The sequence below is a fragment of the Hermetia illucens genome, chromosome 5, assembly GCF_905115235.1.
Source record: "Hermetia illucens chromosome 5, iHerIll2.2.curated.20191125, whole genome shotgun sequence".
Taxonomy (NCBI): Eukaryota; Metazoa; Arthropoda; class Insecta; order Diptera; family Stratiomyidae; genus Hermetia; species Hermetia illucens.
Window position 1 is genome coordinate 71,707,311 of NC_051853.1, and position 20,258 is coordinate 71,727,568.

General features: G+C 39.6%; 1 protein-coding gene across 1 annotated transcript; it reads left to right on the forward strand.

Annotated features, from left to right (window-relative positions):
• Positions 1-927: 927 nt before the first annotated feature.
• LOC119657741 lies at positions 928-16,508 on the forward strand. The gene is made up of 7 exons (XM_038064785.1): positions 928-1,332; positions 1,431-1,649; positions 14,494-14,832; positions 14,885-15,164; positions 15,223-15,410; positions 15,879-16,008; positions 16,074-16,508. The coding sequence occupies exons 2-7, from the start codon at positions 1,460-1,462 to the stop codon at positions 16,189-16,191; spliced, it is 1,245 nt and encodes a 414-aa protein (XP_037920713.1). The 5' UTR covers positions 928-1,332; positions 1,431-1,459; the 3' UTR covers positions 16,192-16,508.
• The last annotated feature ends 3,750 nt before the right edge of the window (positions 16,509-20,258 follow it).

Genomic DNA, 20,258 nt, shown 5'->3' on the forward strand with positions numbered 1-20,258 from the left:
TATTCGTAGCGAAGAAGCCTGAACATTGTATAAATATGATTAAGAAAAACCTACATTTACACGTTAAAAGAGTATATCTTTTTAAAAAAAAATCTCATTTTTTTTTGTTTGTTGGCTCAGAAGGCAAAGAAGAAACCAGCATTCAAACCGCTAAATACTCATTTTCCGAGAGCTATAATAGCAAAATATGGGTTTGGGCAATTTTATGGTACCGGGATAGCAGAGTGAAATTAAAAAAATTTTCTTAGACTCGCCACTCCTCAAAAAGAAAAAAATTCCAAAATTATAATCATATGTGCTTTACTAACTACACAAATGTAGTATTTTTATGTTTCTAGATGGTGATCCAAGGGAGTTATACTGTTCGCCGCGGAGCACATTCTTGTTTTGTTTGCACGATCCTGCAGCCGCCATTTTGTAATAAATTGTCAATAATAAATTTTAATTGACCGATATATTGGTTATGGGGTATAAGTGTGCTCACAAAAAACTCTTGATCAACATTCTTTTTTTATGGGGATCCAGATAGAAGGAAGTATGGGCGAGTTTGCCATTATTGGTAATGCATTTCTTACAGCGTCATTGCAGATGACAAATCATCGCAGAAAATGCAATTAAATCAACTTCTACTTCCTCTTATTGGCTTTCACCGCAGATGTTTTAAGGAAAAATGTACTTGAAATGAGGTCCCAGACGAATACAGATAGCTGCGTACGCCTCTTAAAGAAGTTATGCAAGATGAGCCTTGGTTTTTGAATAAGAAAGGTCGAAATATGAACTGCACTTTAAAACTTTTAATTTACAAAACCAGTTGATTGGTTTCAACTTCACCGGATATGCATGCAGAGAAACAAACAGTGCTCAGCGCTTTAACTCTCCTCTGCGACGTCAATTGCGACCCAGAACTGTTATACGACGTAGCACAGTTCACTGGTTTGTTTGTCATTTTTCGTAGAATATCGGCAGCGATAGAATCTTGACGTGTTCAACAGTTTTCTCGCGGAAATTGAGAAACTCCGCGTAAAGGTTCCCAGCACTTCGACCTGGTGCATTGAAAAATACATTATTCGCGTCGACAAGTTACGAAATTCACGGCGGCCTTCACCATCCGAGATACATTAAAAACATCTGTTCTACGGAAGCTGTCAAACCGTGTTTCTGGGCAGACAAACAGTCGGCCGTCAGTCGAGCAATTCCTTAGATTTTTTCGGTCGAATTCCGCGTTCGAGTGGTTGTCAAGTTTACATATTCTAAATCAAAACAGAGTGACTCGCGTGCGGTTGTTTCCATGTCGCGGAGCTGATCGAATCGATTTGTTTTGATAATAAGTAGGTAAGTGACGCATCGCGATCTCTTCAGCCAAGCTGACCTTGTGCAAGGCGTTCCGAGCAGGCTTTCAAGTAACCTTTCGCATTTGCGGGACTTTCCAGAATGTTGGAGCGTTGCTGCACATGGAAAGATGAATTTTGCTGAGACTATTCCACCAGAATATCAGAACTACGTATTCGTTGTGATCGCGGCGATAATTGTCTTGCTGGGTTGGCAGACGACTTACGTTCGAGAGGAGCGACTTCATCCCACGGCCGTTTTGATCATCGACAACAATCGCCGTCGTTTTATTGACCTACAAGCGACAGTTGATGCAGTCGGTAAGATTCATTTTGTTTCTAGCTGCATAACTTCCCAGACTTTCAAACACGAAAGGCAATCAGGTTGCCCCGTGTCCTAAAATGCTTGTCAAACGGGAATCGGGAGCAATTATTCTGTTCAAGTGGGCTGCATTTTTATTCTGTTAATTGCGTCTGACGACACCGTGATCGTGCAGATACAATATCAATCCAAATCGTTGTAAATCCAGTAATAGTCCTGTTTCATTTCGTGTTATGTGCTTGTATGTATACCTTAGCGTTGCGCACTTACCGTTTGTTTAAATCGAAGTAATAGCGTTTGTTTACATTTCAATTGGAGTAATGATGTGAGAACTATACAACGAAGCCGGTTGGTAGCCAAACCATGTTAGCATTGGTATGATGACACTGAAAACTAGTCCTCTGGATGATTAGGAATGGAATTAATAAACAAGTCGGAAAACCGGAAGCTGAAAGCTTCAGGTAAGAAAAGTTTCGCGTACTTATATAAGAATATTCCATTTTGACCTAGTTCGTAGTGCTTATGCATCTACTTTGTTAGGTTGCAATAAATTTGACAGAAGAGATAACTTTGTGCTAATATAACATTGTTAGTAATAGCGCGGTCTCCATCAAACTGGGTAATATCATTCCTTATAGTATCGACTTAAGCTTAAGGGGGATTTCCAGTCGATTTCTAAAAACTATACCAATTATGAATATAGTAATATATTGGGTTGGGGAAAAATTAACGTCGTATTTGTGATCGGATTTTAACGCTTTATTTAAAATATGCACCGTTTTGTTCGCAAACTTGTCGTTTAGAAGGCAACTCCATTACCTCTTATAAAACCCCCCCTCCTTATTTGCAAAAAACTCAGACAGCCAGTTTTCGCAAGCCTCTTTTGAGGTCAACTTAGTAGCACCAAGAGCGTTTTGCAACGACCGGAAGAGATGGTAATCACTTGGTGCCAGGTCCGAACTATACGGTGGGTGCGATAGGACATCCCATCCGAGCTCCCGTAGCTTCTGGCGGGTCATCAAAGATGTGTGAGGCCGAGCGTTGTCCTGGTGGAACAGAACACCATTCCTATTAACCAATCCTGGCCGCTTCTGGTCAATCACCTGCTTTAAACGGTCGAGTTGCTCACAGTAGAGGACCGAATTGAGAGTCTGGCCATAGTTGAGCAGCTCATAGTGGATGATTCCCTTCCAATCCCACCAAACACTCAGCAAAACCTTCCTGGCCGTCAATCCAGGCTTGGTGATGGTTTGGGCCAGCTCGCCGTGTTTCAATCACGACCTTTTTCGCTTGATGTTTTCGTACGTGATCCACTTTTCACCACCAGTCACCATCCGTTTAAAAATGGGTCGAATTCTACTTGGATGATTTCGACGATTTTATCGGTTTCTACGACGATTGACCTACCAGTGCGAAGTGTATCTTCGACATCCACTACACCAGATCGAAATCGATTGAACCAACGCCGTGCTGTGCGAATTGTTACAGTATCGGGCCCATAAACTTCACAAATTTTTTCGGCCACCTTCGTTGCATTTTTACCTCTCAGGTAGTAAAAACGTCAAATATGACGAATTTGTTGCTTGCTATATTTGAGCCGCTATAACTTGAGACTGAAACGTACGATCACAACACTGTCAAAGGGGCACTTGTAGCACAGATTGTCGTTTTCAAATCGCCGTATAGAATGAATGCGGTAAGTGCAACACAAAATATGTTTAAGTGTCGCCATCTATTGACAAAATACGACATTTCTTTTTCCCCAACCCAATATTACTGTTTATTCTATTTAAAAGAAGAGGTATGCACGGTATATTAAAGTCTAGACACCATATAGTGAAGCCCATGGTGTTTTACGTAGGCACCTGTCGTGAGACTTAATCCTACGGTCCTCTTCAGACACGGATTGATTTTGTGACCACAATCAGAGCCCCGCTGAGACAAGCAACAACGGTACCAGTCTATACCAAATGCATGGCTTAGCATTCATACTGGTGGATGCAAGAATTACCTAAATCTCTACCGAACTATGGAGTACGGCACCCGTGTTGATACGCAACACCACGTCGAGGCCCGAAGGTCTCTTCTCGCTTGAGCATAACCACAACCACCATGAAACTCCCACTAGGGGGGCCAACCGCAAATAACCGAGCTGTCCTCATATACAACAGGAGTTCACCGGAAGTATGTGAGTCCAGGGGCTTTCTCGGTTCCCATGGTACCAGTATACCCCTGGTAAGGTTTCGTGACCAATTTGCGACTTCAGATGAGTCCCCGTGCAGACTCAGGTCTGATCGCCCTGATTAGGCCTTTGGAGCATTCGCCTACTGAATCACGGCCGGCAAGCCAAAGTGATTACAGCGTCTCCCGGTGCTACCACTATGGAGGTTCTCCTCGGCCACTTGGTTTTGGTTTGGCCGATAGGGTTGCCGCCCCATCTTCCTCGCCGTCACCTCTGAGCACCAGACACAATATAGTGGAAGCTTCCTGATTTTTTTTCAGACTTGAGGTGGAGTAGTTTCCGAGAACGGGTCCTTGAAATAAATTATCGCTTTCCATACCCGCGAAAAAAATGTACACTCCCTTTTACACGAACGATGTAACTCACTGCATGCAAAGAGATTCACAGTTTCCAACTTGCCACCCAACTTGGTACGAATAACTCCGCCGGTTACTCCAACGATTTCTGAGAAAATGGGTGAGACAAACGGGCAGTAAGCCAATTTTAATAAGGTTTTGTTTCACACAATGGAGTCAATGAGTCATGCAGTTAATGTTGTCAATAGCAGATGATAAATAATCGCTAAATATCTTGACCTGCGAAGTTATCAGCCACCACTCGTACATACATTATTACGTGAATGCCGAGACTTCTGCACACTGGCTGGTTATTGTTATGTATCTGATACCCCTTTCTAACCGAAACCCCAAGACTTTCGTAATCAGAGCCCTTACACGGAATTCTAAGCACTCCTACGAATTGCACGCACTATTTTTGTGCATCTTTACCACTGGACTGTAAAGCGTATGAACAGAAACCCGTTCGAAAACTTTTCTACAAACGTTTTTGATACTTATTATGTTCGTAACATATTTTGTTATCCGACATGTTTTGTTTTAATACTGAAACTGGACTGAATCGGAGGTTTCAGAAGGTACTTTATTCCTACTTGCTCATTGTATAGTATTTTTCCTGAAATGCAGTTGAATGGGGAAAACATAGCAAGAACCCCAACCTCTGGCTACCTCTTTGATTCGCCAGGAAGTATGACCGTTTGAATATGGAAAAAGAAAGGGAGTTCAGCAGAATGTTCAAATTATCGCTCAATTCGATTGTTATCCTAACCATATCCTATACCTAACAACCGCATTAGCGCCATTGTCCCAATTACCATAAACTGAGTTGAGTTTGCCAAGAGCTGCGGACCTACTGACCCAACAGACACTAAACGATTACTTTGGAAAAATATTGTGAGAAGCACTCTGGTCTTTCCATTGCATTTCTGGATCTAGAGAAGGGATGTGCTACACATACTCATCTGGTATGTTTTACGTAACACCTAGTGGCGGAGAAACTCGCGCGCTGTTACTTTTTGTTCTACCGCGGTCCGAAGAGCAAATTTGAAATATGAAAGGTATATAAAAACCACTCGTGGCACTCGCCATTCGCTATTATTTTTGTCATAGACGCTGTTACGTAGGGTATCCAAAGTCTAGCGTCCTACACTTTGCGCAGATAAAGCTTCCTTAGATTTTCAAAACAGCTTGCAAAAGTGGAATGAACGCCTTATGCAAAACTGTCTGCAATGGATCTGAATAAAACGTAGTTTTTGAAGACTAAACCCATGAACGTATTTGCGATATGGCATTAGACGGGAGTGCTCAGAGGTTATGCTTCGCGTTTTGATGATCTTGATGCCGTATGTGTGATGCATTGGATACGGAAATGCACAAAAGAAAACTATCTAGGCGCCATCGACACATTAACAATATTTCGGTGCGATCACATTCCGTGCCGAGTAGAACCTCGATTTGTCCCTCTCGTATGTAGTCTTCTTGTTGTAAGCATATTTTAATTGTGACGATCCAACTATCATCGATTCAGAACCCGTGTTTAAACTTAGTTTCTCCACTTTGGTGATAATCCAATTGGGATCCAGTCCTTAACGGACGAACCGGAGCAGCCCTTTCTGTTAGTACTCTTGATCTCATTCTCCAGTCGACATCACCTGGGACTGCCGCAGAAGAGCAATGGAACCATATTCCGATCTTGAGGAAGTGGCCAATCTTATAGAGAGCATGACTGTAAGGATGCAGGCTGCTATTCAAGCAAGAAAAGGAATCATTCGGTATTAAAGACTATGAATTGCATTGAATATATACAGTGTCCGACAAAAAATGTTCGCATTACGAATGTGAAAGAAAATCCTAATTCAAAAGCAGGTTTGGAGAGAGAAGAATGAAATTGTGCTTCACGTGAAGTTCCTATTATTGACACCAACAGATGTTCTGTTCAAAGATTATGGTGGAAAAACAATTGAAGTTTTGAGGAAAAAGGTTGGAGATTTGTGTGTTACCAGTAGAGCACACAACTTCGAAAATAAACATATACACAAACAGTTCTTAAACGATTTTCTTTAATGAAAGTAGATAAGGTACCTATAGATGTCAATCTAATTTTTGCCTTTTTTTATTTTCGGTCTTTAGTATTTCGTATGATCGCCTTTCGCCTTAATCATCTCTGTCACACCCGGTTTATTCGGAAACGGCTAGCGCTTGGCCCCATTTTTAAGAGATGGCAGTCTGGCATACTTTCTAAAAAAGATTCTAATATTTGCTTTAGAACAATTGATTTTTCTTCTTATTTTCCCACAAAACAACAATACCAGCATTTTCCTCAAAATTTAACTTTTTCCTTCCTGACATTTTTCTCACACAAAATTAGAGGTTTCACCTTCTCTTTTTCGGAATCTCCAATAAACTGAAACTGAACGAAATCTGAATATGAAAATCCATTTATAATATCAACATTCAACTTTAAATCCCAAAACAGACGACATTAGCCGGAACGTAATTAAAAAGACAAAATTATTAAAGTGTTGAGTGCCAAAAATTTTTTGTCGGGTACTGAACACTACATAAGGCTAAAAAAAATCGTGAAATTTTAATATAATAACTTCATTCAAGACCGTAACGGTAAACTACAGTACACTGTACGAGGCAATGTGGTCAGCATTATGCTTGCCCGAGATTATTACCCTGATTTGACTCAGATACTTCATTCACAGCTGAGTTGACTGGTATCCAACGTCAAATCACGATACAAATCCCACTGCCACCAATGAGATTTGAACCGCGACCTTCCGTACGACAGCTTTGTGCTCTAACCACTCACCGGACACATAAAAGAACATAATAAGCGGAAATTCAAGATGCGCCGAATTTTGGCACTCTGTTGGTGTGGAGTTACCTCCAGTTGCTGCTGAAACTTCGCCGACTGAACGAAGTACCCCTAATGTGGGTGCCAGAGCACTCGAACACCGCTGGTAATGAAGGAGAATCGCTCGTCCTGCACTTCATGTGCAGCTGCCTGTCCTCTTCATATTTCAAACAAAGATATCACCGTAAGGGTTTCTTCAGCGAAGAATCTTCGCACTGCATGCAAGTGCCGCAGGATTTAGGGGAAAGTACAATGGGCTTAACTAAAGCCTTAAGGGCTTAGAACTGGGACTCTCCCACCTAGCCAAAGTAACTTGTAGTTGCGTTTCAATGAATAAACCATAGTTCTCCTATTTACAATAAAATTTTATTCATGTGTAAACATGTATTTCGGGGGCAACTTAATCCATTATTCAATAAGTTTGCTACTAATTCTACCGTTTCCCTTTAAGATCTTATATTAGACTGAATTAATTGTTCCTAATTAAACTAGCCGGCATCAAAATAAGAGGAAAAATGTGTATATATGGACACGGTGTAGTCATAATTTATCCAGCTCGTCAACGTTTGATGCAATGAGCATTTGCGGATTCTACCTAGAATTCGATGCAAGCAACGGTATCCGCAAACTTTTTTGCATGATTGTGATTGTGTTCTGTATTTATCTGTGTGTTAGAAAGAGATTGTAAGCTGTTTCAAATGCGCAAGCGTAATGACTGTTTTGTACAAACAAAAATGTTTGTTTTTGTTGAGTTTTGGGAAGTTAGTTTTAATTACATTATTTTCATCGATCAAATTGCAGAAAATTATAGTATTTATCCAGTTTATGGTAAATATGTTTGTAATGAACCGCTCGTTTGACATCGACCGCTTTCTTTGCTTCCCGGTTGTCATTCTTATAAATTTGCCAATTGGTAAGCGCTTTATAGTCGAAATTAGTGGTAGAGGCGTTTCGTTTGACGAATCATCATTTGAACATCGTTATTCCAAAGCTAAGTATTTCGGTTGATGAACCGCTTACTTGGCTTAGTGCTCCCGAAATCGCCACTATTTCATGCGCGGCAGACCAATGCGGTCCTCATACTGTTTCATCGATGGAGTGATTCACAGGACAGCAATCAATGGTTGATTTTGAGGTGCGATGATCTCATAGGAACGGCTTTGCAATCAGGAAATAGTCGTTTTTGCGTTTACTATTTGCGTTTTGCTATTCCCACTGTAAAATGTAGGAAGATGAGACAATCGTTTGATGAACCATGTATTCATAAGTACAAGGTCATGGGTGCCCGCAAAATCGCCTGTACGCTCGCCAACCTCATTACGCGCTTCGAACACCTTTTTCCAATGGCCTCTGTTACCGTCTGCCCTTTCACCCACATGACCATTAAAGTCGCCGGCAATGATGATATTGTCATCAGCAGGCACGTTTTAGGTCTTTACATCGAGAAGTTGGCAGAAGGTATCTTTCTCGGTATCAAATCAACCTATCTGTGGTACATACGCGGTGAAGAAGTGAATAGTACGATCAACTGATATAATGGTGACGTTCATCAGCCGGTCCCCAAATCGTTCGACTTCTTTAATATGATAACATCACGGAAACCCTCTGAGATGGCAATGCCAACACCGCATTGAGTAAGTGGATTACCAAAATAGAGAAGTTTTTAGCCATTTTTACTGCGTTCGTGTTGTTAAGTTGCAGCTTTTGGCGCCAGATAATCGAGTTTCTAGCAGAGGGCAAATATCAGTGCCACTTTCCCGAAGGGCTCTTGCAAGTTCTTCGGTCTTTCCAGCTAGGGTGCCAATATTAAGCGTTCAGGCAGGTATCTGTTTTGCTCGGACTAACTTACTTACGTCCTCACACCGTCCATGCGCCAAGAACCTTACCCATTTTTCGACAAAACCGGAACTGGTCCTACCGCATCAACTGAGGTGAACAACTAGCGTATTTCCGAGGCTTGTTACTCGATCCGATTATGTTATTTTTAACGACATTGGATGCATTTTATTGGTCAACCTGTCGTGAGACCTGTCACCAGCAGAGATCAGGTAGTATTTAGCAGGAAATACGTCGCCTCAAACCTTCCTCCTTTACCTGGAATTGGTACCAGCATGCGGAGTTCTAAGAGCCAAGATGTATATACGATCCTTAATATGATTATAATTAAAATAGTTATCGTGCCGATGCTTGTAGTTCTTCTAAATAAAAATAAAACTAGGTAACTTGCTCCTACTCCTTGCTCCTAGTAGGAGCAAGCTACCTAGTTTTATTTTTATGATTATAATTACTAAGTTCATCAAAAAATGAAACTACATCGTCGAAGTAAAAGGTTGGTTTGTACCGTGCGAGGAAAGATAAGTTGCTCCTCAAAATTAGTGGCTCCGTCATTAAGAAGATCCACCCTATCCCCAACTGCTGTCCGCAATGAGGTTATAATTTCGTTATCATTTAATGACGAGTAATTGATGAACTCAGGTATGGGATACCGATCAATGCCTCACGACTGGCAACGAGGCAATATCCGTCCCATATGTAAAAAGGGATATATCACGCACTCAATAATTATTATTGAGGTATCACGTTACTGAGTACCATCTATAAGATATTCTCCGCTATCTTGCTAGGCCGGATATTCCCATACGCCCAGCATATCATTGGCCCATAGCAAAGAGACATCACTCCAGGCAAATCAGCAACCGATCAGATTTTCTCTCTGTGTCAAGCGATGGAAAAACTGCTGGAACATGGCCATCAGTTGTACCATCTTTTCATTGAATTCAAGGCCGCCTATGACAACATAGCCAGGGTAAACTGTACACGGCCACGAGAAAACTAGAGACTAGGCTGACCCCAACCAATGTGCAGGGCCAGATAGAAGCAGCAGGATTACTCTCGAGACCATTCAACATCAACGACGGTCTAAGACAAGGGGATGCCTTATCATGCATCCTCTTTAACCTGGCCCTGGAGAAAATGATTCGCGATGCAGATGTCAATGCAAGAGACACCATCCTCTTCAAGTCCACCCAACTACTGGCCTACGCAGACAATATTGACATCATGGGAAAAACAACCGGAGGTGTACAGTCTACCTTCATCCAGATACACAACGACGAGATCTATGAGCGATACCACGACCGTCGGGTTGTGGATAAAATTCGGCTCAACAGGTTGCGGTGGGCGGGTCATTTAATCCGTATTGGTGAGGATGATTCAGCCCGGAAAATCTATAAGGGCAACATTTATGGTAGAAAAAGAAAACGAAAGAAAGCCCGATATTTTTCATACATTTTTTTATGCTAGAATGGAGAAAGATGCCCATGATTGGAGCAAACTGGCTTAGAGAATTTCCTTAGAAAGAAATCCTTATTCCCTCTTTACAGCTCCTAGTCAACAAGATTCTTTCATGATCTCTCAAGAATTAATGAGAATTTAGTATAACCATTGTCGTATTTGGTCGTTATAATTATCAGCAAATTCGAATCGCACGATCACAATCAATTATCAAATCAGCCGCGCCCGACTTATATTTATATTTCATAATTTTTTTTTTTTGGGTTCAAATGTTTCTGACCTATTTGCTGATGTACTACTGGCAATGCCATGCAGTAATAGTAATTGATGTGTTTCATGAAATTAATTCCGGAAAAGGTAGTAGTGTAGGCTCTCTTTAGAATATATTATTAACTTTATTTGAAAGGATATCAGTATTGAAAGGTCTTTCGGAGCCTAGCCACCATATAGTGGCAGCCTCTTGATTTTTCAGATTTTTCGGTTGGGCAGTTTCTGAGAATGGCCCCGTTAAATAAATGATCAATTTCGACCCCCCTAACTCCCCGCCTTTCCAACAAATGTCAAAACTAAGACCAGCTTTGGAAAGTACTAACCGAGACCTTTCATTTGATAGACCACATGACTATATTTGGTGAAAAAATTTACACCCCCTTTTGCATGTGTGGGGACCTCCCTCAAATTTGAAGTAGAAGGATGCAACTCACTGTACGCGTGAGCGTTCACAGTTTCCACCTTTCCACCAAATTTAGTGTCAGTTGCTATAACCGTCTTTGAGAAAAATGCGTGTGGTGAACCAATTTTAATAAGGTTTTTTTTATACAAAACTTCAAAAAGGCTTACCTACGTTATTTTGTTTTGGAAAAAGACGAAAGAGACAAAAGCAGGATGCTAAAGATATGTTGCAAAACAGACTGTTTTCTCTGACTGATTGGGTAAAACGGACTAAAAATTCGTTACGATTTAATCGTTTTCTTTATTCTGCCAGTTCTTCCTTCGGGGGAGCAAATTAACATCGACAATACCAAATCACCATCTATAAAATCAACCGCAGATTTAACCCTAGCCGTTCATCTAGCCTACTAGGAGAACCACATTTACTCAACCAATGATTTTGTTCGCGATTTGGAACTTCCAACTTGCAGCTGTTTGTTAAAGATCAAGATTTAGTTTATTGCACTGACTCTCAAAATCTTCAGGAACTACAGTTGCCAGAAGAAATAATTTCTTGGAAACTCTTCATCGCCTCATTCAAACTGAGCCTGAAGCAGTGTTGCTTCGCAATGAAATCGACATCCGTCAGTACCATTAGCTCATGCAGTAAATATGAAAGAAACCTACCAAAAAATATTAGGTTATTGCTTAAAAGAATTCAGTACGAGCACAATTTATGGAATGTTTGTGCCGATTTAAAAGTAGTGGCCATGCCAACAGGATTGGGAGCTGGATATACAAAACTTTGTTGCTTTCTATGTTAGTGAGATAGTACATCAAAAGCGACTCATGTACAAAAAATTGGCGCTTAAGATCACATGCTTTTCCGGGAAACCAGAAATTAACCTTTTCGCCGCCACTACACATGAAGTTAGATTTAATAGAAAAATTGGTGAAAGCAATGAACAGGGATGGCGAAGCATTTAAGCATCTGAAAACTAAATGTCCACGTATAAATGCGGCCAAATTAAAGGAAGACATGTGTTGGTCCTCAAATAAAAGAAATCTTGTAAAGTCTTATTATTCACAGCTAAGTTGGTCGATGAGGGGAAAAAAGAGCGTGAATAGCTTTTGCAAATATATCATAATTTTCTTTGAAATAGAGACGGTAAAAATTACGAAGGGATGGTACAAGAACTGCTTCCATCGTATCAAGAAGTCGGATACAACAGATGATTAATAATACATTTCTTGCATTCGGATTTAGGTTTTTTCCAGAAAATCTTGGTGCCGTGTCTAATGAGCAAGGGGAAACATTCCACCAACACATTGGCCACAAAATAGTTATCGTTCCGATGCTTGTAGTTCTTCTAAATAAAAATAAAACTAGGTAGCTTTCTCCTACTACAATATATTTTAATAGTTAGTAAATACGTATTTCGAGAGCTACTTACTCTCTTCCTCAGTACTTAAGCTACTCAATCATTGGGAAGTTTTTCCTGATTTTAAATAAAACAAATTAAAGGTCTGTAGGGACAAATTATAAAAAGTTGTTGAAAAGTTAAAGATCCGTATGTGGGTACACATTCTAAAAAGTAAAGAGAAAAACGTGAAAAGGTCGACATGCAGATAGGGATGATCTTATAACTTTTGGGTTGATGGTCATCAATTATCAATAGTTAGTGGGTGCTGCGGTCCCTATGTTTGTCAGCAGTTTTTTAATTAGCCTCGATGCACAATTCCCTCTATCTGTGTTCATCAATTTTGCCGCATTCTTTCGCAATATTTCCAAGCTCTCCCATTCGTCCAAGATGTGTGGCTTATTCACTTGTCGTACCAGCTCCAGATTTGGCCTCGTCACAGAATGACCCTCCTCGATGACGTGCACTGCTACCGAAGAACGCACCGTGTTGGCTCCTCATCTTTCTCCCTTCTCTACTTCCTTTAGATGTTCTTGGAACCTAGTCGTGATGAGGCGTTTTGTTTGGTCAATGTAGACCATCTCGCAATCATTGCAGCTGATTTTGTAAATACCACTTTTTTCCTCTTCCGTTAATGGGTCCTTTTCGCTCCCTAATTGTCTTTTAAGGGTTGCGACTGCTGGATCCGACCACTTTTATATTGTATTTTCCTAGGAAGGATTTTATTCTATAAAAGTCTTTGGACAATGGTATGCTCACCCATTTTGTATCAGCTAGAGAACTTTCTTGCTCGAAGAATGTTGAATGTTGGTTCTTCCATATCTGGTCTTGCTTTCTCTTAATCAGTTTTTCGACTATTTCGATCGTATAACCATTCTTGATTGCTGTATCAAGTATGAACATTCTTTCTTTATGGAAGCCATCCTTGTTTAGGGGGTATGTGCAGAGACGGTGTACCATTGAATTGTAGGCAGCCATTTTTTGTGTTGCGGTATGAGTCGAAGTTGCTGGTAGCGTTCTTTTGGTTGCCGTTGGTTTCCTGTATATCTCGAATTCCAGTTTTCCGCTATTGTTTGTTACTCGTAGGTCCAAAAATGGTAGAGATCCATGTTCTTCCTTTTCTATTGTGAATTGGATCCTCGGGTGTATCCTATTGATTTCTGTTAACATGTTGTCGACCTTATCCTTTTCCATTATGGCAAATATATCATCGACATATCTGAACCAAATCCTCGGCATTATCCCCTATTCTTCAATGATTGATTTGACGTATGTCATAAACATTTCCGTCACCAGTGGTGACATTGGGTTGCCCATGGAGACTCCTGCTGTGGTTTTATAGAATTTCCCACGAAATGTGAAATAATTTTCACTCATACATAGTGAGGCCAATTTAGTGTATGTTCTCTCTCTCCAATTTATTGTGTTGTTCAATTTATTCAGCCAAACTTCTAGTTGGTGAGCTGGTTTGATCGGTGTGTTTGGGAACAAGGATTTAACATCGAATGATACCGTTTGTGTTTATGGCCACATTGAAAAAAATATAAAATGGACCGCAGGAATGCTAGCTAATTTTTTCTGGAAAATGAATCGAGAAACAATACATAAAAGTTGTAAAAAGAAGCGATCTACCAACTATTCTCTTATTTTTTAATTATAAACTTTCATTTTCAATTATTTTGAAAAATATATAGGTATTTTAATATACTAATTCCGGTATTTTATCCAATGGAAGTATCTCGAAAACTAAAGTTGCTGGCATAATCTGTAAACAGGTTTATATTTAGCAAACCAAAGCCAATAAGCATCACCTAGCAACCTTTTTGCTCCCGGATTATGTTGTTATATCTCTAATTAATCGCTAAGGACAATTTCCCTTATCGGTGTGAAGTAACTTTGTTGAATGTCTAGGATAACATGCAACTTCCAAATAGTAAACACAAATGGTGCAACAACTGTAATGAATGTGAAGCTACTGAACTTTGTGGCTAAAATTATCACCATAAATCTGACGATCGTCTTTCAATATTTTTCAAGGTCGGAGTTCATCCAGCCAATCGAACTATTCAAATGCAACAGAGGAGGCAGAAATAGAAGTTGAAGGGAACAATTCTTCGATTGACAGTGTAGAAGCAGCTGCAACCACTGCATTACAATCGATTATAGACGAAGTAAATGATCTTGCGATTTCTGACGAGTCACCGCCACACTATAATCAATCCCTGCACCCACTGGAGGAGGAAATTGAAGAGTTAATAGAAGACATCGGCCAGAGACGTATCATAGAAGCAATGGATGGCCCCGATACTGCTGAAGGTCTACGGCGCAGACGATTAGCATTTTACGAAAACGATCGGACGAGCCAAAATCATGAAGGTAAATTGTAACGGGAGCTCAAAAATCAATGCTTATCTCTTGCTTACTTCAGGTACATCGACAAACAGACGTGAAAATTTAAACGTCCATCCAACAGATCAGGTTGATAATTCTCATGCAGAGAATTGTACGAATGAAAACAATGAAAATGAGAACATATCGAAAACTGAAATAAAACCATCTGTGGTTGTGGGTAATGGTGACAGTCAACCTGAACAGCAAGCTAACTTGGACAACAGAGACGATGAGTTTCGAATCAAATTGAAGTACTTAAATGACGAGTTACGTTTAGTGAAAGGCACCCCAAATGAAGCAATTGGAGATTTTAAAAAGTATTTTGGTATACATTTTAGTTAAAACTCAATATCAGAGTAATCATCGATTTTTTAGACGAAATTTCACAGTGGAGCTGGCGGCTGAAAAGTTAGTGCGACTAGTATTTAATGGCCATGTATTACAGCCGGATTCAAAGACATTGCGAGCATGTGGATTGTTTGATAATTGCGTCGTGCATTGTTTAGTCCACAATAAGAAACCATCAGTGAATAATGATGGGGATAATAATAATGCTACTCAGGGTAAGTTTTGATAAGTTTAACAAGTTTTAACTTTGGGCGATTAGAATGTAAGTGTACCCATAATCGAAATTGAAGTTAGGAGAATATGCTTGCCATATAAATTTCACAGAATTTTTCGTCATTCTTTAATACGCATTTGACTATTTGCAAATACAAGTTCATTTTGTACCTTTGAACGGAACGTTACCAGAATCATTTTCGTAAAGAATTAAATATTGAACAGGTAGAAAATTTTACGTTAGATTTTGAAAATCTCAGGCCAAAAAGTATGGCGATTTTCCCAGCGCCCAAGTCTTCATCTAATAATATGTAGCAAACTTGATTAATCTATTGATTCAAAAATGTACCAAAACACGAGTTATTTAAGCTATAAAATCGCAACTTGCACTACCCTTTAATAGTTTGATCAAAATTACGCAAATTCAGATAGGTACACCTTCTACATTTAATTTCATTCTTTGTTATTAGACGAAACAAGTAGTGGTCAAGCAACACTTGGAGCCGAAACATTCTCCGATCGTACTAGCGGCGGCGTTGCTTTCATATATCTAGGAATGGCCTTTATAGTTTTGGCTATGGTCTTTTGCTGGTATTGCAGGTATTTGGACGGCAATAATCTTTTCTAAAAGAATACACTCACATAATCCTGTTGAAAACTTTCAGATTCCAATATGGGCACCTATTCTCGTGGTACTCAACAACGGGCTTAGTCTTAATGACCGCTATATTCCTCATCATATTCCCGATAATTATTTTAATTGAACGAGGCGTTACGACGTAGATTGTAGCAAACCAGCCGGAGAATGATTCTAATCAGATCAATGATATACAATAGTTTAGGAATGAAAACAAAGGAACAATTTAAGATAAAGAATTTCAATGAACGGAGACGAAAAAACGAGAGATGCACGCTATTGTGTAATAAATCATATGGAAGATTTGTACATTTTACTTTTATTGAAATATCTTGCATTGTATAAAAGAATGTTTTTTATTCATATATATATATATATATACATTTAATATAATTATGTTCCCAGCTTCGCTGTGATTTTGATTTCAAAGAAAACGAAAAATATTAAATTTCATTTAAACAAAAATAAATTGTGTATGTTTTATTTAAAACTCATTAAATCATGCCAATTCCCTTAAAAATCCCAAGTGGAGGATTCTTTCAGTGGATCTGATGAGGTTGTGGATAAAATCCAGCTCAATAGGTTCCGGTGGTGCCTGGGTCACTTAATCCGTATGGGTGAGGATGATCTAGCACGGGAAATCTATAAAGGCAATATCCATTCTTGAAAAAGGTGACAAAAACTGACTTTCATATGAGGGGATTTAGATTCAAGCAAAAAGGAAAGATTCTCACTTCTGCTGTTGGCACACTGCGAAAAATTGGTATAGCGGAAAAAGCGAGGGGATTCTAATCAAAAATCTACCAAATTTGAACTTCAATTTAAGCTGTCGGATACATCTATTGGATCACATCAGGGGAAATTTCGTTCGCAAGTTCCCACAAAGGCTTCCGAAAATTATTTTTTGGGGAGAAGTGTGAGCAAATGCTACAAATGTTCAACCAGGTGACGGTTTACCGGTGGTCGAGGCAGATAGAGCCGGCGTTGGAGATTATGCAATAAACATTCTCGTGCTAAGAAGGAACTGTACGTGGATATATTGTCCTACCGGAAGGCAACGGGTTGTTCTATGAATGCGGTGACATTGTACCAAATTAAAAGACAGACTTAGAGTATACTTCCTCAGCCAACAAATGCAAATCTATTCACCCTGGTCGCCTTGAAACCCCAATTTAACTGATTCTCGCTAACATGCTTGACGGTTGCATTTATGCCGTGAGTTTTAAGCTCCATATAGGCAGGCTGTATTTACTTTTGCCAGATGACAGATGCACAGGGCAGGTCCAAAAAGGCAGGCCGTTTTTGCGATTTTTTTTTATATTTCAGTACTAAATATCTATGATTAGAAAAAGAGGACAAGACAGGAAAAGACCCTGCCTGAGATGGAGCAATGAAGTAGGCTTTTATTGAGATTAAATTGGTGGAGCTTGGCGCAAACCTGCGATGTCTGACGTTATTTACTTAGGCCAGCCTAGACCAGATAACCGTTGTTGCGCCTTTGATGATTATTATTACGAAAATAGGAGCAGTCGCAAACTTGCCCCACTAGCGTATTAGCGTCTATTATGCCGACTGGGGGCAGAACAATATTATATAAATGTTAAGAAACACTAGCTTACAGATAAATCGTATGAAGCAAATTGATTTTCACATTCACTACATAAATTTATTAAGACAATTTACGTATAGAGACCCAGCTACTTAGTTCAACGTAATGGATAATTCGCGGCGATAAAGGAGATGCCACGCAGTGCTTATATTTATACATCAACAAATGCTGACTAGGCGTCACGCTTTTTGTGTATTTTTTCAGAAATGTTAGAAATTCTTTCCGGACGCTCTCCAGTTTTTTTGAATCTAAAATTTCAGCATTCCACGGAATAGATGCATGCAAGTGTAAAGTATTCTTATCGTTTATGTCTTATGTCGCATAGATAACTAGTGTTCCCTAGATATTTTTTCCCTATTAATCCAACTTTCTGAGTTTTTAATGAATGCGATGATGAATGCATTCAAAATTAGCTATAGCGTTTCTGTCACCATCTATTAGGCGCATTGACTTGATCATTTGGCTTTCTCAGTACTTTCTCAGGTAACGGATTAAATTGATTCAAAGTTTCAATTTTTTTCAAAATTAGTCAAGGTATTTTACCTATGTCTAAGAGAGGACAAGTGCAATAGGATAATTGTATAGTTTCGATGCTTTTTATTTTGAAATTGAAAAGTTTAACTTGAGCATATCTATTGTTGATATAGCCTTCTGCAGACGTCCACATAAAGATCTTCATAAGTATTTTAAGGTTTCCCACAAAACCGACCGCAAATATGCCTTGTTTGTGTTGGTCCACGTTACTGACAAATTTCGTTGATTGCAGCCAATGGCAATCTCTAACAAAATGGTGGTGATTTGCGACATTGCTGCTCTTTCCTGGCAATGTGCTTCAGCCCTTGCAAGACTTTCCGAGATGCTTGCAATCATTTTACATTATCTTGTGTCAATATAATTGCTCCAGGTCGACCCACCCGTCGCATATCGTGGGATAATGAATTTAGTTACATGCTAAAGCTCGCAATGGAATTGTTGCCATTCCTTAATGTGAAACCTATCGACCGCCGTTTACAATTTCTTATCAAAATGCCTACGGACATCTAGTCTACTCTCCAAAGTAGTTCCTCGTTCGATATTGTCCAAAATGCCTGGACTACCTGCACTATGACGTAAGCGAACATGAAATTGGCTGTTTTGGAGTCGATGCCCGGCCCCTTTTGTTACCACATCTAGAAGATGTACGAGGAGGCAGAACTGTCTGTTAGGCAATTACAAAACTTGAAAAGAATATACACCCACCACCAAAAGATTTCGTACACTTACTTATTTGCATAGTTTCTGCATTCTTCGACACATATAACAAAAAGAGAACTATGGATACATATCTCTCGAAAATAATATCTATTATGATGGGGAATAAAATGTTGTTTAGCACATTTTGACATATTCTGCATTTATCATTTCATAAAGCCAATCTAACATCAGACGAAAAGTCTTCATACCAGGCTCTCTCTATTACTACTACTACTTCAATTCTGCGAAAGTTGTTGGCCTTTTCTTTTGTAGTTCCGAGAAGATTATTCCCCAGGCGTTCTTAATCGGGTTGCAGTTTGGGTTGTATGTGGACCAGGTTAAGGATTCCACCAACTTAATGTCATCGAAGTAGAGCAAGCACGGGCAGGTGAGCAAAAAGGGAAGATCATTAATAAAAAGAAAATAATAATAACAAAACTTTTCAGGGTTGCTTCAAAAGGTAAGAGGCGAATCATATGACGGGAGGAATTTGAATTTGCAAAGTAGTATGTTGTGGTTAATAGACTCAAAGTTTTTAGAAAAATCGCTGCGAATTAACACAGCAATGAAGTTGTTAAAGGCTGGAAGATGGGAAGCCGTAGATCAATGCTTCCCAATGCCACGATGCTCTTTGAAAGTGCGCTGTCAACCTGAGAGAAATGAGGCAGGGTGCTCACAGCTATAGTAGGGTTACTACTTTCGGTGGGAAGCCTATCGGGATCATGTTCAATATTAGTATCAAGTTTATCAATGAGAAACTCAATGAAGGAAGTAATAAGGGGCGAGTAGTGAGCGAATAGCCTGCACCTAGAAGAGGCCTAGAGGAGGTGAACAGGGAAGAGAAATAAGAGGAAAGTTACAGGATTATTATAGGGAATTGACAGCCAAATTGTTGGGATGGGACAAAGGTTGAATTGGTTCACGAGAAATGAGATTGTGGGGCCAAAGCGGCTTGAAATATTTGCCTGCTAAACCGGTCTTGATGCTCCTCGATTATCGCTTATATGCCTTTTTTATCATTAATTGCTCGGAGAAGCGCAAAGCTTTGAAAAGAGCAGTCAGTGGCATTCCTGGAAAACACAATTTTTATCTGTAGTGCATGTTTTAAATGGATTTATTTTTAAATCTGCATACATAAGTTGGTTCAAGGTGTAGACTCGTGGAAAACGGAGTATAACTGGGAAGGAAATCGGAAAGAATGTTGTACAAAATGCTGAGAGCTTTATCACTTAACAACTTAACTGATATGCAATTCAATAGCATTTAATGAATGAATGTAAAAGAAAATTGTGGAAAGATAACGCTCGGAGAGGTTGGAAACGAAGAGTTCGGGAGTGCGGTCCAAGTAGTTGATGGTGGTGCTGTAGGCAA

Bases quoted from the DNA above. Each gene is read 5' to 3' on its own strand.
- LOC119657741 (XM_038064785.1), top strand. From the start codon at position 1,460: ATGAATTTTGCTGAGACTATTCCACCAGAATATCAGAACTACGTATTC. The intron at 15,165-15,222 runs GTATTTTGGTAT...TCGATTTTTTAG, and splicing joins GCAATTGGAGATTTTAAAAA to ACGAAATTTCACAGTGGAGC. The intron at 15,411-15,878 runs GTAAGTTTTGAT...CTTTGTTATTAG, and splicing joins TAATAATAATGCTACTCAGG to ACGAAACAAGTAGTGGTCAA.